The 22820-nt window shown below is 36.3% G+C and overlaps 1 protein-coding gene across 3 annotated transcripts in view; it reads right to left on the bottom strand.

The window, feature by feature from the left end:
• Positions 1-22820, bottom strand: part of HIPK1 (homeodomain interacting protein kinase 1) — a 40288-nt gene that overhangs the window by 6057 nt on the left and 11411 nt on the right. For 2 of the 3 annotated variants that reach the window (XM_081947470.1, XM_081947469.1), the window contains exons 3-15: positions 18181-18304; positions 15539-15658; positions 14477-14563; positions 13867-14051; positions 13125-13287; positions 12550-12772; positions 11869-11990; positions 10442-10576; positions 6866-7008; positions 5858-6040; positions 5200-5415; positions 4099-4331; positions 1959-2092 (exon numbers count right to left, since the gene is read on the bottom strand). In XM_081947470.1, coding sequence (XP_081803596.1) covers positions 1959-2092; positions 4099-4331; positions 5200-5415; positions 5858-6040; positions 6866-7008; positions 10442-10576; positions 11869-11990; positions 12550-12772; positions 13125-13287; positions 13867-14051; positions 14477-14563; positions 15539-15658; positions 18181-18304 — 2068 coding nt within the window. The remainder of the gene's footprint in view (positions 1-1958; positions 2093-4098; positions 4332-5199; positions 5416-5857; positions 6041-6865; positions 7009-10441; positions 10577-11868; positions 11991-12549; positions 12773-13124; positions 13288-13866; positions 14052-14476; positions 14564-15538; positions 15659-18180; positions 18305-22820) is intronic. The other variant, XM_081947471.1, reaches the window with a different exon arrangement.

The following is a 22820-nucleotide window of genomic DNA, read 5'->3' as shown; positions in this document are numbered from 1 at the left end:
CATCCCAACTTTACCTTGCACTCAATTTGGTTGATCGCATTTATTTGTTTGTTTGCTTGCCGCCCACCTCGTTTCAAAGCTGGACACTCCCATAACAATTCTGCACTGATTGTTTCTTAAAAATTCTAGCAATGCACATACCGTATTTTTCAGAGTATGACGCACCTTTTTTCCTCAAAAAAGGGGCTTAAAATCTGGGTGCCTCTTATACATCGAATACAGCATTTTTTGCCTCCCAAAGCCCCGCCCCTTCACCAAAATGACTGTGGATACCCTTATGGAGGCTTCTAGAGAGCTCCTGGGGGCTGGGGAGGGCAGAAATGAGTAAAAAGGGGGCCTTTTTGCCCCCCCCCCGCAGCACTCTATAAGCCTCCATAAGGCTATGCATGCAATTTTTTTGACGAAAAACAGGCCCGTTTTCGCGAAAAAATGGTTTTTTGCTTGTCTTCCCCCCCCCCCAGGAGCACTCTGCAAGCCCCCCCCCAGGCTATTCATGCCTTTTTTTCTTTTTTTTTCTTTTTTGGGAAAAAAAAAACGGGTCCGTTTTCATGAGAAATGGGCCGTTTTTAGAAGGTTTCCAGAGTGCAAAAACCTTTTTTTTTCTTTTGGAAAGTTCTTTAACTAATTGATGAGAATTACATTGATCAAGTGCTGTGCCAGCAGAAACACCTACCTATCTAATGTATTTCTCTCTATCTCTATTTCTCTCTCTCTATCCCTCTCCCTACCTACCTACTGTATTTCTCTCTCTCTCTCTATCCCTTTATCTACCTAACTGCCTAACTACTGTCTCTCTCCCTACTACCTACCTACTGTATTTCTCTCTCTCTCTCTCTCTCTCTTTCTCTTTCTCTCTATCCCTTTACCTACCTACCTAAGTACTCTCTCTCTCTCTATCTACTGTATTTCTCTCTCTCTTATTTCTCTCTCGATCCCTTTATCTACCTACCTAACTACTCTCTCTCTCTCCCTATCTACTGTATTTCTGTCTCTATCCCTCTACCTACCTACCTACACACTCTCTCCCTCCCTCCCTACTGTCTTTCTCTCTCTTCTCTCTCTTCTATCCCTTTATCTACCTACCTACCCTCTCTCTCCCTACCTACTATATTCTCTCTCCCCCCCTCTACCTACTAATCTACCTACTCTCTCTCCCTACCTGTCTACTGTATTTCTCTCTCTATCTCTTTCTATTTCTCTCTATCCCTCTACCTACCTGTACACTCTCTCTCTCTTCCTACCTACCTACTGTATTTCTTTTTCTCTCTATCCCTTTATCTACCTACCTACCTAACTACTCACTCTCTCCCTACCTACCTACTGTATTTATCTCTCTTTCTCGCTCTCTCTATCCCTCTATCTACCTACCTACTTTTTTTAAAAATTGCCTCTTCAAAACCTTGGTGCATCTTATACTCCGGTGCGTCTTATACTCTGAAAAATATGGTAGTCATTAGTGGGAGTGGGACAACTATGACACATGATGAAATGTGTGTGGCTTTCTCACAACCCAAACCTCTTGATGAACAAACTTATAATTGATATTAGGACACAAATATTATTCTGCACATTGTGACAAACGTATTGCTTTTCATCGTTAAGATTTGTACTAGGTGCCAATGGCAATAGCCAGGAGCCCAAAATGGTTAGAAATCCTGATTACCCTAATCTTATTCCAAAAAAGAGGCATGAGCATGACTTAATAGGGTTTCCTGCACAATGCAAAAGACTGAATTGCATGATCCTTAAGGTGCTGTCCAAATCCATAAGTTATGAAGCAGAAAGAGAAATCCACTACTGAATGCAAATTTAGAAATATTGCTCTTTGAAATTTCTTATCATTCACAAATTCTCTTTTTGCTATTTACTTTTTAACTGTCTCTTTACTGTAAAGCACTGCTAACTGTTACTATGTGAACACTGCAGCAAGATATAGGAGGCAAAATCATTTTACATACCTGGCTAAGGTTGAGTGGTTGTACACCATTTGTCACTACCCGATGTTGCCGATATCCACTTGGTGTGATACAACATCCTGATGTTTGCCCACTTACAGATGCCATTGGCTTGATCTTGCTCAGGCTAAAGACTCCTACAATAAAAATCAACAAATTTATTCCATAACGAATCCTCCTCTTTAATGCAGTCCAAAAGTAAATAACTCTTCAAATATTTCAAAAGAAAAGCTCCCTGAATGAAGTCCAAATCTCTTTGAGAATAACTATATCAAGATATTGCCAAAGGGGAAAGGCAAAATCCTGGGGAAGGTAGATGTCGTATTGAAGGTAAGAGTAGACAAAGAGATGGAGCTTTGGGTTGAAAAGAGGTAAGCTTTAGGAACAGTTTTAAATCAAGATCAGATGTTCTGATTTCTACTAAATGTACTAGACTTTGGACATACTCTATACATTTTTTGAAGAAACCTATCATATCACATTTTGAACATAAGGTTTTATAATTGACTTGACCTTTTATTAGGGTGTAAGGAGATCATGTTAACTCCCCAGATGTGTCACTTAACTAAGATCCAGTCCATTGTCTTATTTCCTTCACATTACTGCATGCCCAAATAATGAAAACCTGCATGTTCAAAAAACACCTAATACAGGTAGTCAACGTATGATTAAAATTGAGCCCAAAATTTGAATTGTTAAGCAAAATGGTTGTTAAATGAACTTTGCCTCATTTTACCATCTTTCTTCTTGTTAAGTGAATCACTGCAGTTGTTAAGTTAGTAACACAGTTTTTAAATGAATTTGGCTTCCCCATTGATTTTGCTTGTTAAGAAGGTTGCAAGCAGTTATCACCTGACCCCGAAACACTGCAGTCATCATAAATGAGTCAGTTGCCAAATGTCCAAATTTTGATCATGTGACTATAAAAGAGTGAACAACAATCTTAAGGTTTTTTTTGAGTGCTGTTGAAACTTTGTTCACTAAATGAACTGTTTTACGTTGAGGACTATCTGTATTAAAATAGCAAAACACAGCCCCAAAATATTTGCCTCACCCCTAGGTTTTCAACACTGGTATAAAAAAGAAAAGAAGAAACTTAAACTTTGCATGAAAAACTATCAAAATTATCCATCAACCTTTCTCCTTGGTGTCTGAATTAAAGGAAGTACTTAAAAAGGAGGAGCTATAAGGTTGAAAGTCTGTTCTTAAAATAAGCTAGGTTTAAAGAACTATTTTAAAATATTCACAGATTTTTGAGTATATTTCTAACATCATCTTCTTGGAGTGATAATTAAGCTCACCAAGAAGAGACTTTTACTCTCCTTATGTCCTTTCCATTGTTTTATTAATTTGATTTTTAAACAACTGTTATCTTGTAATTCTTGTTACATTTTTTAATTGACTTGGGAAAATGATTATATTGAATTAGAAGAAACTATACAAGAGGCAGGCTGAAGTGGAAGGTGAAGTGAAACATGTCATCAGTTAGGAGTCATTGCACTGCAAAAAGAAATCCAAGTCCAACCTCATGAATTCTGTTGACTCTTATTTAGCGCCAATCTAGCTTTGACCATCAGTTGCCTAGATTCTTGTTTATAGATAGCAATAATAAACTCTTCTGTAGTTTGACAAATGTTCTGGTTATTTGTGCCTGATAAAAGCTTGAGTACATCTCTGATTTTCCATTTTATATGATTTTATATTATATAGAACTAAAGTACTGATTAGTCCAGAATACTTAACAAAGTATTAATAAAAATACAGGAATGCACAAATACGCATACTTCTTACATTTGAAGAGAAACATTTAGTTTGCAACACATTAGGTCTGATCATTAATACATTTGTTATTTTTTAATGGAGATTGCATTTATATTAATTTGTTGTCCTCTGAACATATCCATCATAAAAAATCTTTTTAAAAGTATTTATACTTAAGCAACCTTTTCCTTATGAGCCATCATAATTGAAATGCCCATGTACTTCTCCTGACAATTGCTCTTTGGTATATTGGTTATGGAAGCTGTGCAAACACTAACAGAAAACATACATACATTTTTTCTGGACAAACTCATAAAAATGGGAGCCAAAAAAATCAGTTCCACATTATAGACCAATGCAGTGTATAGGCAATGAAGCTTACCTGAGGCCTGGGTGGCTACAGTACAGTCACTAAGCTGTGTTTTCAGAGGCACAATAATGGTACGGGAGGTGGAGCTTTCAGCTGCCCCTCTACTTGGCTCCAGCGCACCACCAGAGCTCCTGAGTGTGGAAAGTGCATCTGATGCATAAGGGCTATTCAGGGAAGAGTCTGAATCAGGGGAATCATTAACAGTAACGTAGCTGATGACATTGGATCTCTGTTTCATTCCCAAGCTATGAGAAAACAACAATTCTTTATTCGTTATCTTATTTATCTTAATATTGCCTTATTACAACACTTAAAAATACATATCCAAACTATTCAGCAACCCAAATAAGATTAAAAAGAAATAATCAGTTGTGCAATGCAGTCAATGATCTGTTTCCAAAAAAGTGCTTCAAAGAACACAAGGATGTGAACTTTGCATTTAACTGCAACTCCTGCATTTTTCTTAATATAAAACTGCACTAAATACCATCCCATCACTTTTCCAAATGCCTTGAGTAGGATATATGAAATCTATTTCATTCTCACAATTATCCTTTAAGTAAGACTGGCTTAACAAGGCTTGCAACTTTTTAAATGATGAAGAACAGTTTGGAGCTAGTCCAAAACTAATACTTCTAGAACAGATTATAAATTAAAGGTATGAAAGTTTATAGTTGTATAACCTATGAAGAATCCCCTGAGCTTCAAAACACATGTACTTATCTAACAGCTCTGTATCACTGTACGAGATGACATTTACATTACATTAGCTTTAACAATTTACATGCATTATTATTAAAGGGTATTATATCCCACCAATCTACTGTTCAGTCTAGATCAGAATTATCAGTCCAGACACCTTCAACTCTATTGATCAATCTAGACCAGAATTATCAATGTGGCACCTTCTCTATTGATCAATCTAGACCAGAATTATCAATGCACACACCTTTAATTCTATCTAAAGATGTCAGACTGAGCCTTGAACTTTCCTTGCACCTGAAAAATCATATACTCAACCATGTAACAATGGGCTCTTTTTCTTTTTAGCTTTATAACTCTCTCTTTCTCATTGTAATGCATTAATGAATTGAAAGAAGCTTAAGCCTGTACCTTGTAGGTTTGTATTTGTTGTCTTCCTCTTCATCAGTGTCACTTCGGATGGTGATTACACTAACAGGAGGACTGGGCGTATCTGGAATAACAATGGGCTGATGCTGCTCTTGCCCTGGATGGAGAGCATTGGAGGAAGAAGATGTGGCACGCAGAGGACTGCTTCCAATTAGAGAGTAGACTTGAGAAGGAATAACCTCCAAAGTAGATGCAGGCCTATGGGAAAGATGAGTGTATAATTATGATAAATTCATCCACCAAAGGCATAAACAGAGCTTATATATTTTGAATGGGTCTAAGGTTATTCCAGCTCAAATAATCACGTGCAATCCAGGAGAAAAGCATGTCATTTAGATGTTCAAATTCTCATATCAGTGCTTGTTCCAGACTCTGTATTTAAATGTTTAATCTCTACTTTTCCTCAGTAATTATACATTTTTATTACTTAACAATACAGAAACAGCTATAGGTGCTAAATTAATGCTAGTGTACACGAACGTTCTTATAACTGTCTGGGTTTGAATGTGCTTGAGGATTTAATCTGCTATAATCATAGTGTTATTATACTAAAAATGTATGTATATCCTGGAAAGTGTATGTATATGAAAAATACAGTCTGCCAATTCCTACTCAGAATTGGGACAAATAATTTACTTACTTAGTGGCACTGTGAGATGGGTGTTTGTTCTTCTTTGTTGGTACCACATTACTTTGCTGCTGTCTTACAACATGAGCCACTCCAACATTCAAAGGTTGGGTTGTAGCCAGAGTCACATGATTGGTTAACAAAGATGGCTGCTGCATAATAGTGCTATACTGATTTCCATGTGAATGAGCACTTCTAAAGGAGAGAAAATAACAGAGAGTTTCCTAGCATTATTTACAGAATTATTCCAGAATACAGAATACATTATTCTAGAATACAGAGCCTGCTTGTTATAATGGCTAGAAACTAGAAAACTATGAGTTTTAGTCCCACGTTAGGCGCAAAGCAAATTGAGTGATCTTGAGCCAACCATTTTCTCTAGGAAGCTCTAGGAAGGGCAAACCAATTCTAAAAAACATTGCAAACAAAACTGTAGGAACTTGCCCAGGCAGGCACCAGGCATCAATATTGAAAGCATATCTATTCACACATACATATATACTCCAGAAGACCAGAACACTTAAGAGCACAGTATCCAATTAGAATTCTGGAATGGGAAGAATCTATAATTATTTTATCTACATTGCAGTAGGTTTTGCTTGATCTCTAACTCTTTGAACAGAAAATATAACTGTACCGCAGCATTCTTTCCTTGCTGTTAAAACTTCAGACACTAACTGTACATTATTTTCCAGGAAAAAAAACTGTAATTTAACATTACATGATGGCATATCTTGAGAATGCCCAAATATATCTCTTTCTACCTTTTATGAGCATTTACAGAAATTATCTCTATCCACACATTTCCTGACTATTCAATCATATTTCTAAATGTCTTTCTCCCACTCTCTGTCTTCCCAAAGGGATATAAAAAGAACATACTTGATAAAAAGATTTTTTTTTACTTTACTATTACACATCTGATCATCTATTCTAAAAATATAATCCAAAAACACTGCAACATTTCTACACTTTTTCATATTATGTACTACTTATATTTCTGCTTGGTTGAAGTCTCACCTCCAATCAGCCAACTGCTGGTTACTTCCAATTGATTCAGGAATCACAGCTGTAGGCTGGACAGAATTGTGCAATGCAACCCCTGGAAGTTGTTGCCAGGTAGAAGGCAAAAGTATCTGTTGGGTCCCTCCAGGCCAGGCCTGCTGCAAAACAACAAAAAGAAAAACAAAAGATTTATTAAGATTAGCTTTAAAAAAAAACTAAAAAAATAAGTTGTTTAACGTAAAAGAAATGAGATATTGTTAACTTGCAGAGATAAAGACATGAGACTGCATTTTTGCAAATAATTTTACAAATGGAAATGAAAAAAATACAAATAAAAATGATTCCTCTCACTCTGTTCATTGTATATCTCATAAGACCAACTGTGTAAGAGATTTATATTCACACCGTGTTGCAGAAAATATATTTAGCCTTTAAACAGCTAGGCAGAAAAGACCGCAATTAGGGGTGATTCTTCAAATAGGAAATGAGAGATTGAGACTTTAGGAAAAGTAGCAAAATTTTAGGCTAAGTTTTGGAGATAATGTATTTGTTTTTGAAAGCTAATACTTTACAAAAATTTTAAATTTACATTTTATTTTAAATATAGCCAAATGTGCATAAATCAGATGAAATCCATAAATTTAGGATCACTGACCTTGAATGACATAGCCACTATTGAGCCATTAAGATTTAAAGAAATAAAATGGCTGGGCCATTTGCAGTCTTAAATATTTTAAATACATATTATATAACTATAAAGGCTCTGAATTATAACGGAAGCACTATAACAATTTCTCACTGGATAGGAGCTCATACCTGATAGCTGAGGTTCAACTATCTCTCTTCCTACTTTGGCAGGTTAAGCACATCCTTTTTGTAACAATTATTAAGCAAACTATTTATTTGTGTAATTCTACAGGAATAATGTTGTAGAATATAGCTAACTCTTCCTTTCCAGGGCATGAAGAATGTATCCCAACACATCTTCCTTTTAATAAAAGGAGTTCCCTGTTGCTTGTAACACATAAATCCTATGGAGGATCAATTAGTTTTTGTGTTTGCTTTCAGATCCTACCAGTTATAATAAATCTGTTTACAGTGTGAATTGCTTACAATGGATTTACTAAATCCATCCAAGCAGAATGTTTTCTCTTTGCAAAAACTTATTTACAAGAAAAAGTTCTGCAATAAAATATTTCCAGAATCCAATTCTCATAATCACATTCCACACAGTTCAAACTGCAATAGAGCTTGAAAACATTACAAATGCAATTTTAAATGACATATTTCTGCAAGTAACAAATTCTCTTATTCCAAACACTGGTTCCAAACAAGCAGCTTTCAAGCAGAGAACTGCTAACCCCTCTGCCAACATAAGCGGAATAATTAAAAAAAAAAGAGAATAATGTTAAGTCACACCATGCCTCTTTCCAAAGCCAACACCTGCACAAGACAAAGCAGAGAGTTTAATACAGTGCGAGATCTAATGTCCCCACCAGAAGGCAGAAATCGGGCTTTCCAAGCGACGAACTGTTTTGACAGAGGAGGGACAAAAATATGCAAAGCTTAGCAAATGGCTAACGTAAACTTAGATGAAGCGGCAAAAGGGAGAAGTGTTGAAAGCACTAAAGGTGAGCATTTCAGGCAAAAGCCTAGAAGCCAAAATCCATGGAGAGAAAGGTAGGATTCAGATAAGATTAAGTGGATTTAGTCTAGAAGGTATGTTTTGTGTCATCGTATCACAGAAGCATAGCAATTAGTATTCCAAGCAGAGGCGCAGAAAACATTTCAATATTGTTTCAAGCTCAAACAGAATGTTTCCACTTTTCAATGTTCCCACATTGTTCTGACCATTCCATAAGTCCAATATTTGTGTTCAAAACAGCTCAGCTCCAAGCTAAAAAAATGATTCCAGACTGGTTGAAACAAAGTTGGAACATTTTTATTAAGGTTGATGCATTTCATTTGAACCCTAAACAATTGTTTCAAGCTTGAAATGTTTCTGTTCTGAATGCTTTGCTGATTCTAATTCCACGTATGTCATCTAGGGATTTATTAAAATCCAGTTTTTAATCCTTAAAGCTGAAAACTGTTCAAAAACATAAAGGCTAGGTCTTGAGAAATCTCAAAAGATAGAAGGAACACAAATAGAAAAGAAATTCAAATGGCCTGTGTCTTCCATAGTTGCTTTCCCTTTCCTGTGAGACAAGAGGTCTTAATCTGTATTAATTTATACTATTTTCAGATTTTAATTTTCTGATCCAATGAATTTTGAGTGCAGAGTATATAGCATTCTGGTCTCAGTCTCTTAGCAGTAAATCCAAAGGACAGTTTAGACTATTGGTTAAAAAATCCAAAATAGTCTTCCGATAGTAAATAATCAAAGATTTTTCTATTAGATGTACTCCATATGTTTCAATTATGAAATTTAGCTAGAATTGAGTAATAGAAAGAATGGAGAACTACGAAATTTGTAGTGATCCTTTCAACACATGCAGTTACAATTTTTTTTAAAAAAAATCTATCTTGCCTTGGAAACATTCCTTGGAGCAACAGTAGCAATGTCAGAGGGTCCAGTTACTCATCTTGGTGAGACTTGTTCTGACTAAAGACAACAATGCCCCTTTTCTCTCCATTGGAAGAGAAAGATGCTCGCAAATTATCACTTTAAAGTAACATGAGACAATGAGTATGCAACAAATAGGAGTGTGTTTGGCAAGACATGTGAGGACATTACCACTTCAAGTGCACTGCAATGTTTCCATGTTTTTCACTGATCTGATTCTGGGGTTTCTAATTGATTGTTTTGTGGGATTTACAAAGCATGAATTCCAATCAGAGAAATCCAGAATGAGAAAGAAAAAAATTGAGAAATCCGCAGTGTGCTTTTTTTTTAAACCACCCTAGAGAATTAAAGAACTACTCTAAGATATAGCTTAGATAGGAAGAGCTCACCTTTAATCTCAACCAAGACATGTAAAAGGAACTAAAAGCACGGGTGGGTTGCAGCATCTATTTAAGGATGATGCATACTGGTCAAGGGTAATGAGAGGCCAGAGAGATTTGGGTTGCTGCTAACCATTTCATGTAGGTTAACAAATCTGGGTTGTTAAAGCCATAAATCAATAAAGGATTTAATGATATTATAGATTTCCTATGCTTAACACATCTGTATGTGCAAAGAAACTAAAAAAAAAACAAACCCTAAATTTGTCAAGACATGGCTACCCAGGTATTAATGGCAGAATCAAACTAAGGACCATTACTATTGTTTTCAATCAGCAAAATTAAAAAAAAAAGATAAAGAGTACAGAAAAGAAGAAGTACATTACTGCTCTTTCCAAACTAGGAGAAGAGCTTGATCAGCAATCTAGCTAGCAAAGAACAACAGTCAATGAATCTGGATTCTTTACAGAGCAACACTAAACATCAGAGTCAGACAGTGCTTCAGCAATGTTGGGGAGTAAAAACAACAAGACATTAAGATGTAGCAAGAACACAGCCACAAGATGGCACATGCTTCCATGCCCTCTGCAAGTCTAAGTTAAAACAAAAACTCCGTTAGTGAACACAATCAAGGGAGGCAATTACCAGTACTGCAGCCGTCTGTTCTACTAGCGCTGGCCGGCCGGCTGCGCAGTTCAGAGTAAAGGGTACCGCATACTGCGGCGTGATGGTGGCTACTTGAGGATGAAGAGTTGCTACCATTAGTGGTGTACAGCTTCCCTGAAATGTAGATTAGGCAATGAGTGAAACAAATGTACTACGGTAACAGGGCCAGAAAGGCTTCCCCCAAAGATACTAAGGGCGCTTTTGAGTGATTTGCAGAATTCATAGGTATCCACTGAAAATCAATAGGCTTTTCTTCCAACTTGTATATACTGGTAACAAGTATTTCTTCATATCCATGAACAAGCCGTTTGTGTTTAGTGCACTTAAAACAAAAATTAATTGGGGGGGGGGGGGCGTAAGTGCAGGGAAGGATTGGAAACAGAAATAATTCCTAAAATGGCATACCGAAAGCATTCAGTTGTTAAACCAGCATTTTGGGTTTTGATATAAAAAATCCTATTGATCTTCTCTTAAAAATAGAGCAATTCAATTGCTCTGCCGGTATAATTATATTATATTTCACCACAAAAATCTTAAAACCGAGAAAAGAATTTGTTGTATTCATATTGAATACAATATTGGATTTGTATTATGCTAGCCTAAGTGCTTCCAAATGCCTTCTGCAATGCAAATAAAAAAGGGTAAGTTGCTCTCTTTAAGTTATTCATGCCTGACCTAAATGGAGTTTACAATAATGTAACCAAAGCTGCATTGCAAAGATAATACAATTAAGTTAGGAAGTAATGTATGTAGCTTATTTCAAAATCTTCTGTTCCGGAACAAACATCCCATTTTAACAATGAACATACAACAACAACAAAAAAGGCTTCTGAGAGCAGAGACTTCTTTGTTTTTATAGGACAGCAAATTAATATTATCAAAGTAGTAAGTCTAAAACTTTGTTATTATGTGTGACTGTCATTTTCTCTGCATCAAGGAACAGAACAAATGCAAAAAGCACTCCTAAAGTGAATGGGAAAGTTGATGGGAAAGTGTAATTTAATTGAACCAATAGTGATAGACAACATCTTTTTCTGCTTTCTACTAAATCTTATATTATTTGTAATTTTAGGGCAAGCAATTAAAGCCAATTAAAACATATCTTTTCCAGAATAACAGTTGCTAATACATTCTGTTTTAGGCACAATGGTAGATTTGTACCTGTAAATGAAAGTTGCCTAAAGTTTTGGTCTTGGACAATAAAGTCCATTTAAAAAGGCCAAACCTTTAAGTAAAGAAATCATCAGACAAAGAAATATTTTATTATATTTTCCTTAATATAGTACTAATGATTTTTAAAAGACTTAGGAATTTCTGGTTCTCAATTCAGTTGAGAATACACCACATATATTATCCAAACATATCGATGACATTTTGTTTTACTCGCCCCACCCCCCCACTTTTACCTGTGTAAGAACTCCGGACTGGATCTGCAGGGGCTGAGCTGCTGGCGCTTGTGGCACAATTGGAACAGCATTGTCCATCCTTACAGGGAACCCAGAATGCTTTGTGGTTGCCTGAAGACCAGCTGGATGAAATTAAGATCACAAATAACTACCCAAACATGTTTCACAGCTTACTTTCCAAAGATGATGCATTAAAAAGGTGCAGGTTATGGTCATAATTATCAATACTGAAAAAGCTTCAACCACCCCAGAAGCTAGTAATCCATGACAACTGATACTATGTTCTCAAGGTACCCAGTATGCCACAGGATCAAAAAAGTTGGGGATACTGGCCTCTGTTTGTAAGATAGTTATGAAGCAGTCAAGAAAACGTTTTTTTGAAATAGCCATTAAGTGAACCATGCTGCTTCCTTCTATTATGAAATGTATATCATATCTACCATACCATACTTAGGGTACTACTTTCTATATTAGAAAATCCAGTTTTGTCCTAGAAGCCCCAAAATCAATATGGGTTGCCTAGGTATTTTTTCACATCATTTGCTTTTATTTCAGAAGGTAAGAAAATGTAGATTTTAATGCATAAAGAGACAGCACTTTTTTCTATCTTTTTAAAACCCTATTAAAATTATGGTGTCATGGATATTCAGAAATAGTATGTCAGGATAAAAACACACTTACTTGGAAAGGCAGGAGGACATACAATGAATGTTTGTTGAAATGGGTCTGTTTGAGTGCAAATTTGGGTTGTTCCAGGCTGTAACGAAACACTCTGTTGTGCCACACCAGCAACTGGTGCTGCAGAGGATGGGTAGAGAGCAGACTGATAATTCAACAGTGAAACATCTGAATTTGCTAGAGAAAGAGTAGCTGCAGCTGTAGAATTGGAAGCCAAAACACTAGCCTGAAAAACAAGATAATCTATCATTAGAACTTGAAACTGTTAATATTTAACATATGTATTAAACGAATGAAAACAACAAGGCGAAAAACATCTGCAGATGTCAATCACATTCTTAATCAGCCTTAACTCATCAGATTACCTCATCCTGAAAGGGATCTAGAACTCATACGCACTCATAATAGATGTTTGGAACAAATGCTATGTCTACCAAATACTGGGCTAATTACAAATGAAATTCACTGAAGCTACTGCACTAAAAACAAGTCAATTACTAGGAAGATCATTCCAGGAAATGACAAAAAGTTTTGTTTTGATTCTGTTTATCAAAAGAAACAAAAAGGAACAGATTTACCTGATGATGAACAGTACTCAGCTGGTTGTTGAAACTCATAGTGAGGTTTGTGCTTGTATTTGGTGCGACATGTGTCGTAAATGGGCTTTTTATTTGATTAACAGTGTCATACATATTAACTCTTCGTTTACAAATTTCCATATTCTGAAAGCAGGATTTCACACTAAAAGAGAATATGAAGCGATTTAGCTAACAGATTATAATCAGAGTATGTCTGATTATTAAAAATAAAATGGCTGCAAATTAATATTCATCAAAACCTTTTAAGTTTCTTGGGCTTTTTCTGAAATCTAATTTGATAATTGCCCAAGTAACTGTACCTGCTATTCTTCTCCAACACAATTCCACAGTACAAACAAAACCAAGTATTTCCTATTCCAAAATATACTATACAGCAAAATATTTCTAGCAAATTATACATTACTACCAGATTTCTCTTTTGTACTAGCGAAAACTTACCTGTCTATGAGAAATCAATACATGGCACTGGAAAGCCAAGATTTAAAAAGGAAATAATTTGCTATTATAACAAGATTTCTAGAAGTGGCTGAATAACATCATAGTAAAACTATTGTTTAGGAATTTATTTTAGTGAATCCACTACTTTATTTAATTTAAACACTTTCTGAGATTATCTAAAGATAATACTTATTGTTGCTTGTTTGTTACTTGTCCAAAAAACAAGAAGAAGCAGATTACAAATCTGAATAAATAGCATCATTTATCTGGTCCACAAACTTACTGGTTGCTATGTGGAAAATCCAGGAGATGATTCATTGTCACAAATGGATGGTTCAAGGTCTTCAGCGGAGTAATTCTCTTATCTGCATCAATTGTCAACATTTTCTTCAACAAATCTATATATTCTCTTCGGTCAGCCTTCTCTGCCAACATATCTGTTCCCTCCAAGTCTGTAGACATATTTACCTTGTGGAAAAGTTTTTAAATTGTTTAGATTTTTGTTCAACTTACAAATTTTACGGCAGGAAAAATAAAGAATACTTAAATCTTTTAAGTTCTTGAGAAATGTAGTTCTACTTTACTCCAATTTTCTCTTGATTTGTTTTTAACAAATGTTTAACATAAAAGAAATATTGCCCTTTCATTTAAAGTGCATGTTCAAGAAAAGTCTACCAGATGTTAAGTGGTTTTCCTAAAATTATTTACTTATAATTGCCAAATTACTAAGAATTATCCTCAGGTATACTAAAGAGACCAGTTGTATAGCCCCATGGGGGATAATAGAAAGGGAACACAATTAGCTTCTATGTAAAACAACTGTAAATTAGTACTTCTCTGGATTTAATACCTGTACTTTTCAAAGGCAATATTATTTTTTATTGGCAGCTTACTTGTGCCATGTCGTCCAAACAGTTAAAAATATATTTCCGAGCTTCCTTTGATTTTATTCCTGTTTCCAACTCATGTTCTTCTGGAGTCTGTCAAATAAAATGGAAGTTACAATTTTTTTTATCAAGATTTAATATTTTAGTACAATAAAACAAAAGTAGGTCAGCCTGAAATACTGCAGATTTCACAGAATTTCTGAAAAGCTTAGGTCTAAAGTGTGTTTTAAATCAGGAAAACAGCTTTACAATCAGGGCAAAAATAACTAGCAAATACAATGTGTGTTTATGGAAAATGGCCAAAGACATTTGAACTTTACAATTTTCTTCAAAATCAATTTAGATTGCTTTAAATCTTACAGAAACTATTTTGATTGTTTTTCATGAGACAAATGTGTTTTCTACAGACATGTCTGTTGTAAATTCCAAAAAAACCCAAGGTTCGATGCAGAACGCCCTTTTGCATCAAATATTAAATATTTTTATTTATAGATCTTGCTTTACTGGACAAATGCACTGTAGAAGCATTTTCTTAGAGACAGTTTTAAAGAATCTCACTGTGGCAAGCCTTTTTTTTCCAGCCTCTATTATCACTCATTGTTTTCCACCAATGGTTTCCTGGTTTTAGTACATAAAAGATCCAGTTTTGGACAGGATACTTTATAGATAATGGCCAGATTTATAATCACATAATTTCTTGGACAAACTACAGTAGCTCACATTTATGACTAATCCACTATCCCATAAGGATAGGTTTATAATCCTAAATCAAAATCAAATCACATTATGGTATATTATATACGCAGAGTCACTATTTAGGCCTCCTTTACTTAATGAGTTTGCAGTTATACACTCCAACAAGTAATTAGGCAATTAATAAATATTCTACTCCTGATGTTCAGATGCTGATGTTTCCCTGGACAAAATGCTACTGAATGGAATATCGATAGTTTACTTATTAGTTTACATGTATTGCTTGTAATTGATTTAACTTAAGTTAAATATCTAAAGAAAAAAAAGAAAGAAATTAAATATCTAAAGAAAAAAAGAAATTAAAAGGGAAAAAACCTTTAGTCTCCACAAAGGATATCCCAAATTTGGATCTCTGTTAAAAAACCTGCTTGTTTTCGTTCCCGCACTCAAAAGATACTCTGCTGGTAGTCCTTGTGTTTGTGAAATGTAACGAATCTGAAACAGAAAAATAATATTGATGTTATCAACAAACAATTATTAATATTATGTATAGGACTAGAAATTTTATTTTTATATCATTATTCCACTCAAAGGAATATGGAGATGTATATAGAAGAATAAAAGCAAGCTTACATGCAATAGTTGAATAAAGCATATTACAATAAATTATCAATTCAAAAATAATGACACAAGGACTTTAAACACAGTCTGTTACAAAAGAAACTGGTTTTGTTCTAGGCAGCTAGTATCCTACAAATGCTTTTTGTGAGGAAGTTTTACTCCCCTCGGAGAGAATTACATAATTTGATTACTTCCATGGAGAAAAACTTTTGGCCTCTGCTGTGAATCAAACCTTTTGATGGAACCATGAACAGAATCTTCCAGCTGTTCTTAATAAATGAGCTATGTGGAACACAATACAATGTTATGTTCAATCATAATTGTTTTCCTTAAAAAACTATTCAACTTATTTTTCAACTTTGCTAATTCATTAATATATGAATGAGATTTTCATGCCTTTTTTCAAGCATTCTATTTTGGGGTATTGAAGATGTCATGTTCATAAGATATTCACATTAAGGTTAGTGTTCCATGTTGTTGTAACATCTAAAAGTCATCTGGAGTCATCCTTTTTGATATTCATTCAATACAGTGAGTTTTAGAAATAAACGTATTAATTTTTACCAGGAAATCACCCAAATTATTCGACATTTTCTTTTACACACATTACTACTATTTTTTTCCTATAGAAAGTTATGTGTTTAAGACACTATTTCTATTACCGGGCCTGCGCAAAAAAAGATAGCAGGCCACATGTGGCTGACCGAGTGTTGTGTGGTTCAGCCCATTTTTAAAAAAAACTTCATAAACCCATTGCTGCCAAATACTGCTATCACCAGGACGGATGTGCTACCACTTGGGAGGGGGGGGGATTGCTGCTCCATATGACATGCTGTGGAATCCTCCAATACCTTTGGGCCTTACCAGCACTTCAAGCTACAATTTTGCACCAGCTATTTCTCTGCGGGCCATAATTATTATTAAGGTACCAATGCGACCCTTTCCCATCCACAAGTTGTGCAGGCCTGTTTTATATAAATTTATTGTAACTTTTAGACTTCTTGACTTGAGATATTTTACTAATAAAACGCCTGTGGAAGGCAAAGGTTTCCCTTCTGTTTGTACATATAGCAATGGAAGTAAAATATATCACGTAGATTTCAGACCAATTTAGAATAGCTGTAAATAACAGAAAATATTTACATGTACACCATCTATATTTAAAAAGAAATGAGGTGCAAATGGATACAGATAGTCCAGCAGTTATGACAGCAATTGGTAACAGGAACTTTATCACTAAGCAATATGACCATAAAGCACAATAGCAAGTAAACACTTGGGAACAGCAATTCTGGCAGTCCCAGAACTGTCATAGTCAAATGAGGAACATGCAGTTCATTAGGTGTGGACCTAATGAGACCAAAGGTGATTTCCTACTGGTTTCCCCATTACCTTACCTTGTGGAAAACCAGAATGGAACATTGGAAATTGTGATCACATGACTATGGTTTATTGCAATGATCACAGGGACACTGCAAATGGCCAGAACTCTAAAGACTCATCGTAAGTCACCTTGTTCAGCACTGCCACAATTTTGAGCAGTCACTGAACAAAAGGTTAGAATTTGAGGACCACCTGTGCATGTGCAAGTGTAGTTAAAAGGAGACTAATATCTAACCAATGTATGAGGAGGAAAGTTCTTCATTTTTAGTGAATTTTTGGAGTGTAAATATTCACTTGAACAGTTGAGAGGAAAAAGAATTGGATTGGTCACAGCAAGGAGAACAATTCCACAACCCTGTCTGCCTCAGAGCAAACATGACTTAATGAAATCATGTATGTATAGTTATAACCATACTTTGCATATAGTTATGCTCACACACAGATAGTTGGCAATAATCTTTCTTGTCAGAGAATGGAGCAGGCAACTGTGCTGTAAATACAGGCAGAAAATTCTGTAACCCTGTAAGTGCTAGCTTTCTTTCTTTAAGTGAAGCAGCAGCAGGAAAATATGCTTGTTAGTTTAACAGTACTGACTTTACACCATTAATTCAAAAGGATAATCCATAGCCTAGTAGTTCTTTGCATTTTTCTTATAACATGGGATCATGAAATAGGATGGGGGAAGACAAAATGAAAGATATTTTACATGATGTCTTATAAGGTTATATTTTTTCTTAAAAACTCACATGCTAAAAATAACCAGAAATAATAAGAATGTGTTAAGCACAAAGTTATATGCATCAATCTGAGAAGAATCGGTGCTTATTGATTAACCCCAATCAATCGTTCTCAGAGCAAAAGTCCAGGGGCAATGACTTAAGAGGCTCTCATTTAGCCCATGTACAAATATCAACTAATATTTACTCAAAAGCAAAACCTATTGGATTCATGAAATGTATTCGCTAGCATAGTAGTTTAAAGCCAGTATTGTTTGAATATCAGCAAAGACTTACTTGATCGTATTCTGAAGCTCCTGGATACAAAGGCCAGCCAAGAAACAACTCGGCTATCACACATCCCAGTGACCACATATCAATTGCTTCACAAAATGGCAAACCCAAGATGATTTCAGGAGCTCTACAAAATATGCAATATTTTATTTATTATTCAGAATTTACTAATGAATTTACAAATCCCACTGGTTGAATGACAAGTAAAATATCATCATTTATTACATGTATAGTCAGAAGACTTTTCAATAGCAAACCACTATTTTTTCCAAGAAAAATGCATAAAGGTTCTGACAAAAATAGCAAATTATCCTTTGATAATTTTGACCTTGAAAACTACTATAGGTATTATGACAACCTGTAAGATATATAACTTCTGAAAAACTACTGTATTTTTTGGAGCATAAGATTCACTGGAGTATAAGACGCACCAAGGTTTTGAAGAGGCAAATTTTAAAAAAAGTTTTTGTACTCTTCAAACCTCCCCAAAACGGGCCCGTTTTTCCCCCCAAAAAAGGCATGAATAGCCTTTAGGGGGCTTGCAGAGTGCTCCTGTGGGGAGGGGCAAAAATGAGCAAAAACTGGCCCATTTTTCATTAAAAATTAGGCATTGATAGCCTTTAGGAAACTTATAGAGTGCTCCTGGGGGCTGGGGGGGGGGTAGAATTGAGCAAAAAAGGGCTCATTTCTGCCCTCCCCAACCCCCAGGATCTTTCTAAAAGCTTCCTAGAGGCTCTGTACAGCCATTTTGGTGAAGGGGGCGGGGTTTCGGGAGGCAGAAAATGCTGTATTCATTGTATAAGGCGCACCCAGATTTTCAGCCTCTTTTTTGAGGGAAAAAGGACTGTCTTATACTCCGAAAAATACGTTAGGTTCTGGCCAAACAGGAGTTCCAATATTTTTAACCTTTACATTGATACAAAAATTTGGGACACTTATGCTACAAAAGATTAATAGCTGAGAATTTTCAAAACTGATACGGTTATCTACAAACTCTTATTTTCTTATTTAGGTAGGAATACTGATACACATAGTTTCTCTATCACTGGCAGCAATTTTCCATTCAAGGATATTCCGTTACAGTCATCTAATATAAATATATGTAATCATGGATTACATCTTGTTAAATTGGAAGAGACAATTTCTAGAAAAATCAGCCCATGCCTGTAAAGTGATATAGGCCTCTTTCAAAGTACTGACTTCATTTGAAATTATTTCTGAAAATAGTCGTAACCGTAGCATTACTTTTTATGCACTTATAACTAGGAACAACATAAAATGATAAAATGAAGCATAACCTTAAAAGCTGTAGAACTAAAGAGTGCCCTGATCTATTTGGCATACAATTCACTATATCTGATATCAATCAATTGATCTAAGGCCCAATGCAAAAGCATAGCCTAGCTGAGAAATATCAACTTGAACATAAATCAGTTAAATCTGTTGAGTGTTTATTTATCATTAGCACAATTTTCTACCAATTAAAAGAGCAAAGTGTTTGGAAAAATGCTTATAAATATGGGTTGTAGTTGAAACCGGATACAATTTCTGTCCTCAATTCCATTATTTCTCCTCAGCTGCTCCTTTCCCTCAATCTTGTTATAATCCAGCAATTTCACTGATCAGAGGATGATACAATCCCTAAACGTTTCACTTACTTTATATAAATTTTTTGCTTCACTAACTCCTTTAGATCAGAATTGGCGAATTCAAGATTCACCAAATGAACCAGAAGCACAACCGGCTTGGATAATGGTAAGAGGGCCATCCCAGTTTTACATGATATTACTCCTGCCGACTTTAGTACAGTATATTGGTTTTAAAATGTCATTATGAGAACTGATAAATTTGCAAAGCTGGAAAACATTGGTGACAATTTTAGAACAATTTTCGTATGCAAAACATAATCTATTTTACAACTTTAAGAGTACATTTCATTTTCAGACATGTGTAAATAAAAATGGAAGAACAGAGATTTTCTAAGTCATACAATGGCTCTCTTGATGTAAACTGCTCACCCATGATTAACTTAACATTTTTCTCAATTAGCTAATTTAAACTGACAAGCATTAACATAGTAGGCTAAAATGTGGCTGGCTATTTTGTGGTTCATGGTAGCATGTGGATATGGCTTTATATTGTTGGTTTTTTTTCTGATATATCCATATGGATAAATCCAGACAAAAAGCAGATATCTAGTGGAGGATGCCTCTCTAACCCTGCCACATCTTAACAGAATTGCTGTTCAATGTACACAGTGGAAGCAACAAAGCCTAGCAGATTCAGCTTCAAAGGAAGAGTGATATATCCTGCTCTCTTATTTTGCCTCTATAATTTAATAATCATGCAAAATGTTTCAGAAGAATACATATTACAAACACAGGGTGATAACAAAATCCAAAGAAAGTAACAATAAAACATTTGATAGGACAGCACCCAATCCAAAATGCTAACAAAAGAAATAGCAGTCCAGTTGAATTTGACCTTTCAAGCTATGGGAGAAAAGCCTGAATTCCTCTCATTCTTGTCTAGGTAACTCGCTGCAGTTTATTATATCTATGTCCTTAAATGAGGGATAAAGAACGTTTATATAAAAGGGATTTACAAAGCCTATAGTTGGTAAGTATTAAAAAAAAGAAATGTTTATAGGGAGCTTTGGAATTTTAGCAAGGAGGGAAATCTACCGTGTTTCCCCGAAAATAAGACAGGGTCTTGTTTTCTTTTTACACACAAAATATGGCTTGGGCCTTATTATGAGGGGAGGGTTTATTGTTTTGGGGTTGCCGGGCGACTGCTATCTTGCAAATGGGCTCCCAAAGAGCCAGGCACAGCCTCATGGACGAATGGCTGTGTTGCGACAGCGCAACACAGCAGCCATGAAGCGACCACACTCATGAGCAGCCACCCGACAAACCCCCTTTCCAGCTGGGCACAACGCCATTCACTGACCTAGGGGTATTGCCAAGCTGCTTGAGCGCCTGTTTGCCGCCGCCCAGCTCCCGCGGCTTGGCGCCTTCGAAATGGTAGTGAATGGTGCTCTGCATGGCTGGAGAGGGGGGTTGCGCGAGCGGCTATTCCACTCTCGCTCACGCGCCTCCCAGCCTCATGATGCCCTGGCCCAGGTCTCTCCGCAGAGCCAGGGGACCTGTGCTGCTGCCACCGCCACATGGCTTTTTCTGAGGCTTCCAAACCGAGCTTCTGGCAGTGGCTGCTCTGGGCATACACTCTATGGTTGTGGGCTAGTTGCCGGCAGAGCGTACAACCATATAGCGTACGCCCAGAGCGGCCACTGCCGGAAAACTCGGTTTGGAAGCCGCAGAAAAAGCCATGCAGCGGTAGCAGAGGTCCCCTGGCTCTGTGGAGAGAGCTGGACCAGTACATTGTGAGGTTGGGCGGCACACGAGCGAGAGCGGAACAGCCGCTCGCGCAACTCCCCGCTCCAGCCGTGCAGAATACCATTCACTGCCATTAAAAAGGCACCAAGTCGCAGGAGCTGGGCGGCGCCAAACAGGCGCTCACGCAGGTTGCCAATACCCCATGGTCAGTGAATGGCGCTGTGCCTGGCTGGAAAGGGGGTTTGTCGGGTGGCTGCTCATGAGGGTGGTCGCTTCATGGCTGCTGTGTTGCACTGCTGCGACACCGCAACACAGCCATTCGCCCATAAGGCTGTGCCCGGCTCTTTGGGAGCCCGCTCACAAGACAGCAGCCGCCCGGCAACCCCCTTCTTCAGCTGCGCACAGAGCCACTCATCAACCTAGCGGTATCCGGAAGGTGCTAAGCAACGCGATCACCTTTTCCTCTCCCCCGGTTCCCGCGGCTCGGCACCTTCGGGATACTGCTAGGTTGGTGAGCGGCGCTCTGCCTGTCTGGAGGTGGTGGGTTGTCCAGGGGGCTTATTTGCTGGGGAGGGCTTATATTTTTGCCCACCAGAAAAATGTGGCATGGCCTTATTATCAGGACATGTCGTAATTTCGGGGGGAAACGGTACAAGATTCTACCACATTAATTTAGCTTATTATGCATAGGAATATTGCCTGCAACCAATTTTTTTAATATAAAAAAGTAATATTTTAATGCAATACATAATTATTTTTTCTAAATAAAGGCTTGGAATTGTGGTCCTACAATGAACATTGCGTCCATTTAGCTTTTTTTTAAAAATGTAACCAGCAAAAGTTATACCTTCCAAACAAATAATTGTATAGCTTTTATAATCTCTTAACTCTTGTCCATGTTTTTATTGCTAATGGAAGCAAATGAAGAACACTAGGACACTTATCCCAATACTGAAAAAGACTTTCTGTTGCTATTTTTCTCTAATAAAGTCAGAAGTAAGATAATGAAAAAAATTATTCCACTTTTGATTATCACTGTGCTAGTGAAGTCCAAAGTGGGAACATTGCTAATCTTAACTATTGATTATTTAAATAAACAACCTTCAAACATATAAGAAACATGCTACTCATTTTTAAAAGTTCAGTTATACAAAGTAAAGTAGCTTCTCTATAAGACTATATTCACTTATTGTGCTAAACCAGGATTTTTAGCCTTAGCTTATTAAAAAAAGCCATAATTAATGTATAAACTCACATCAAATGGAATTCAGTTATTGTAAGATGAAAGCAAACTTTAATTTTTCCTAC

Source organism: Natrix helvetica (assembly GCF_964273705.1).
Source record: "Natrix helvetica genome assembly, chromosome: 3".
Classification (NCBI taxonomy): domain Eukaryota; kingdom Metazoa; phylum Chordata; class Lepidosauria; order Squamata; family Natricidae; genus Natrix; species Natrix helvetica.
This window is presented reverse-complemented; position numbering and strand designations above follow the sequence as displayed.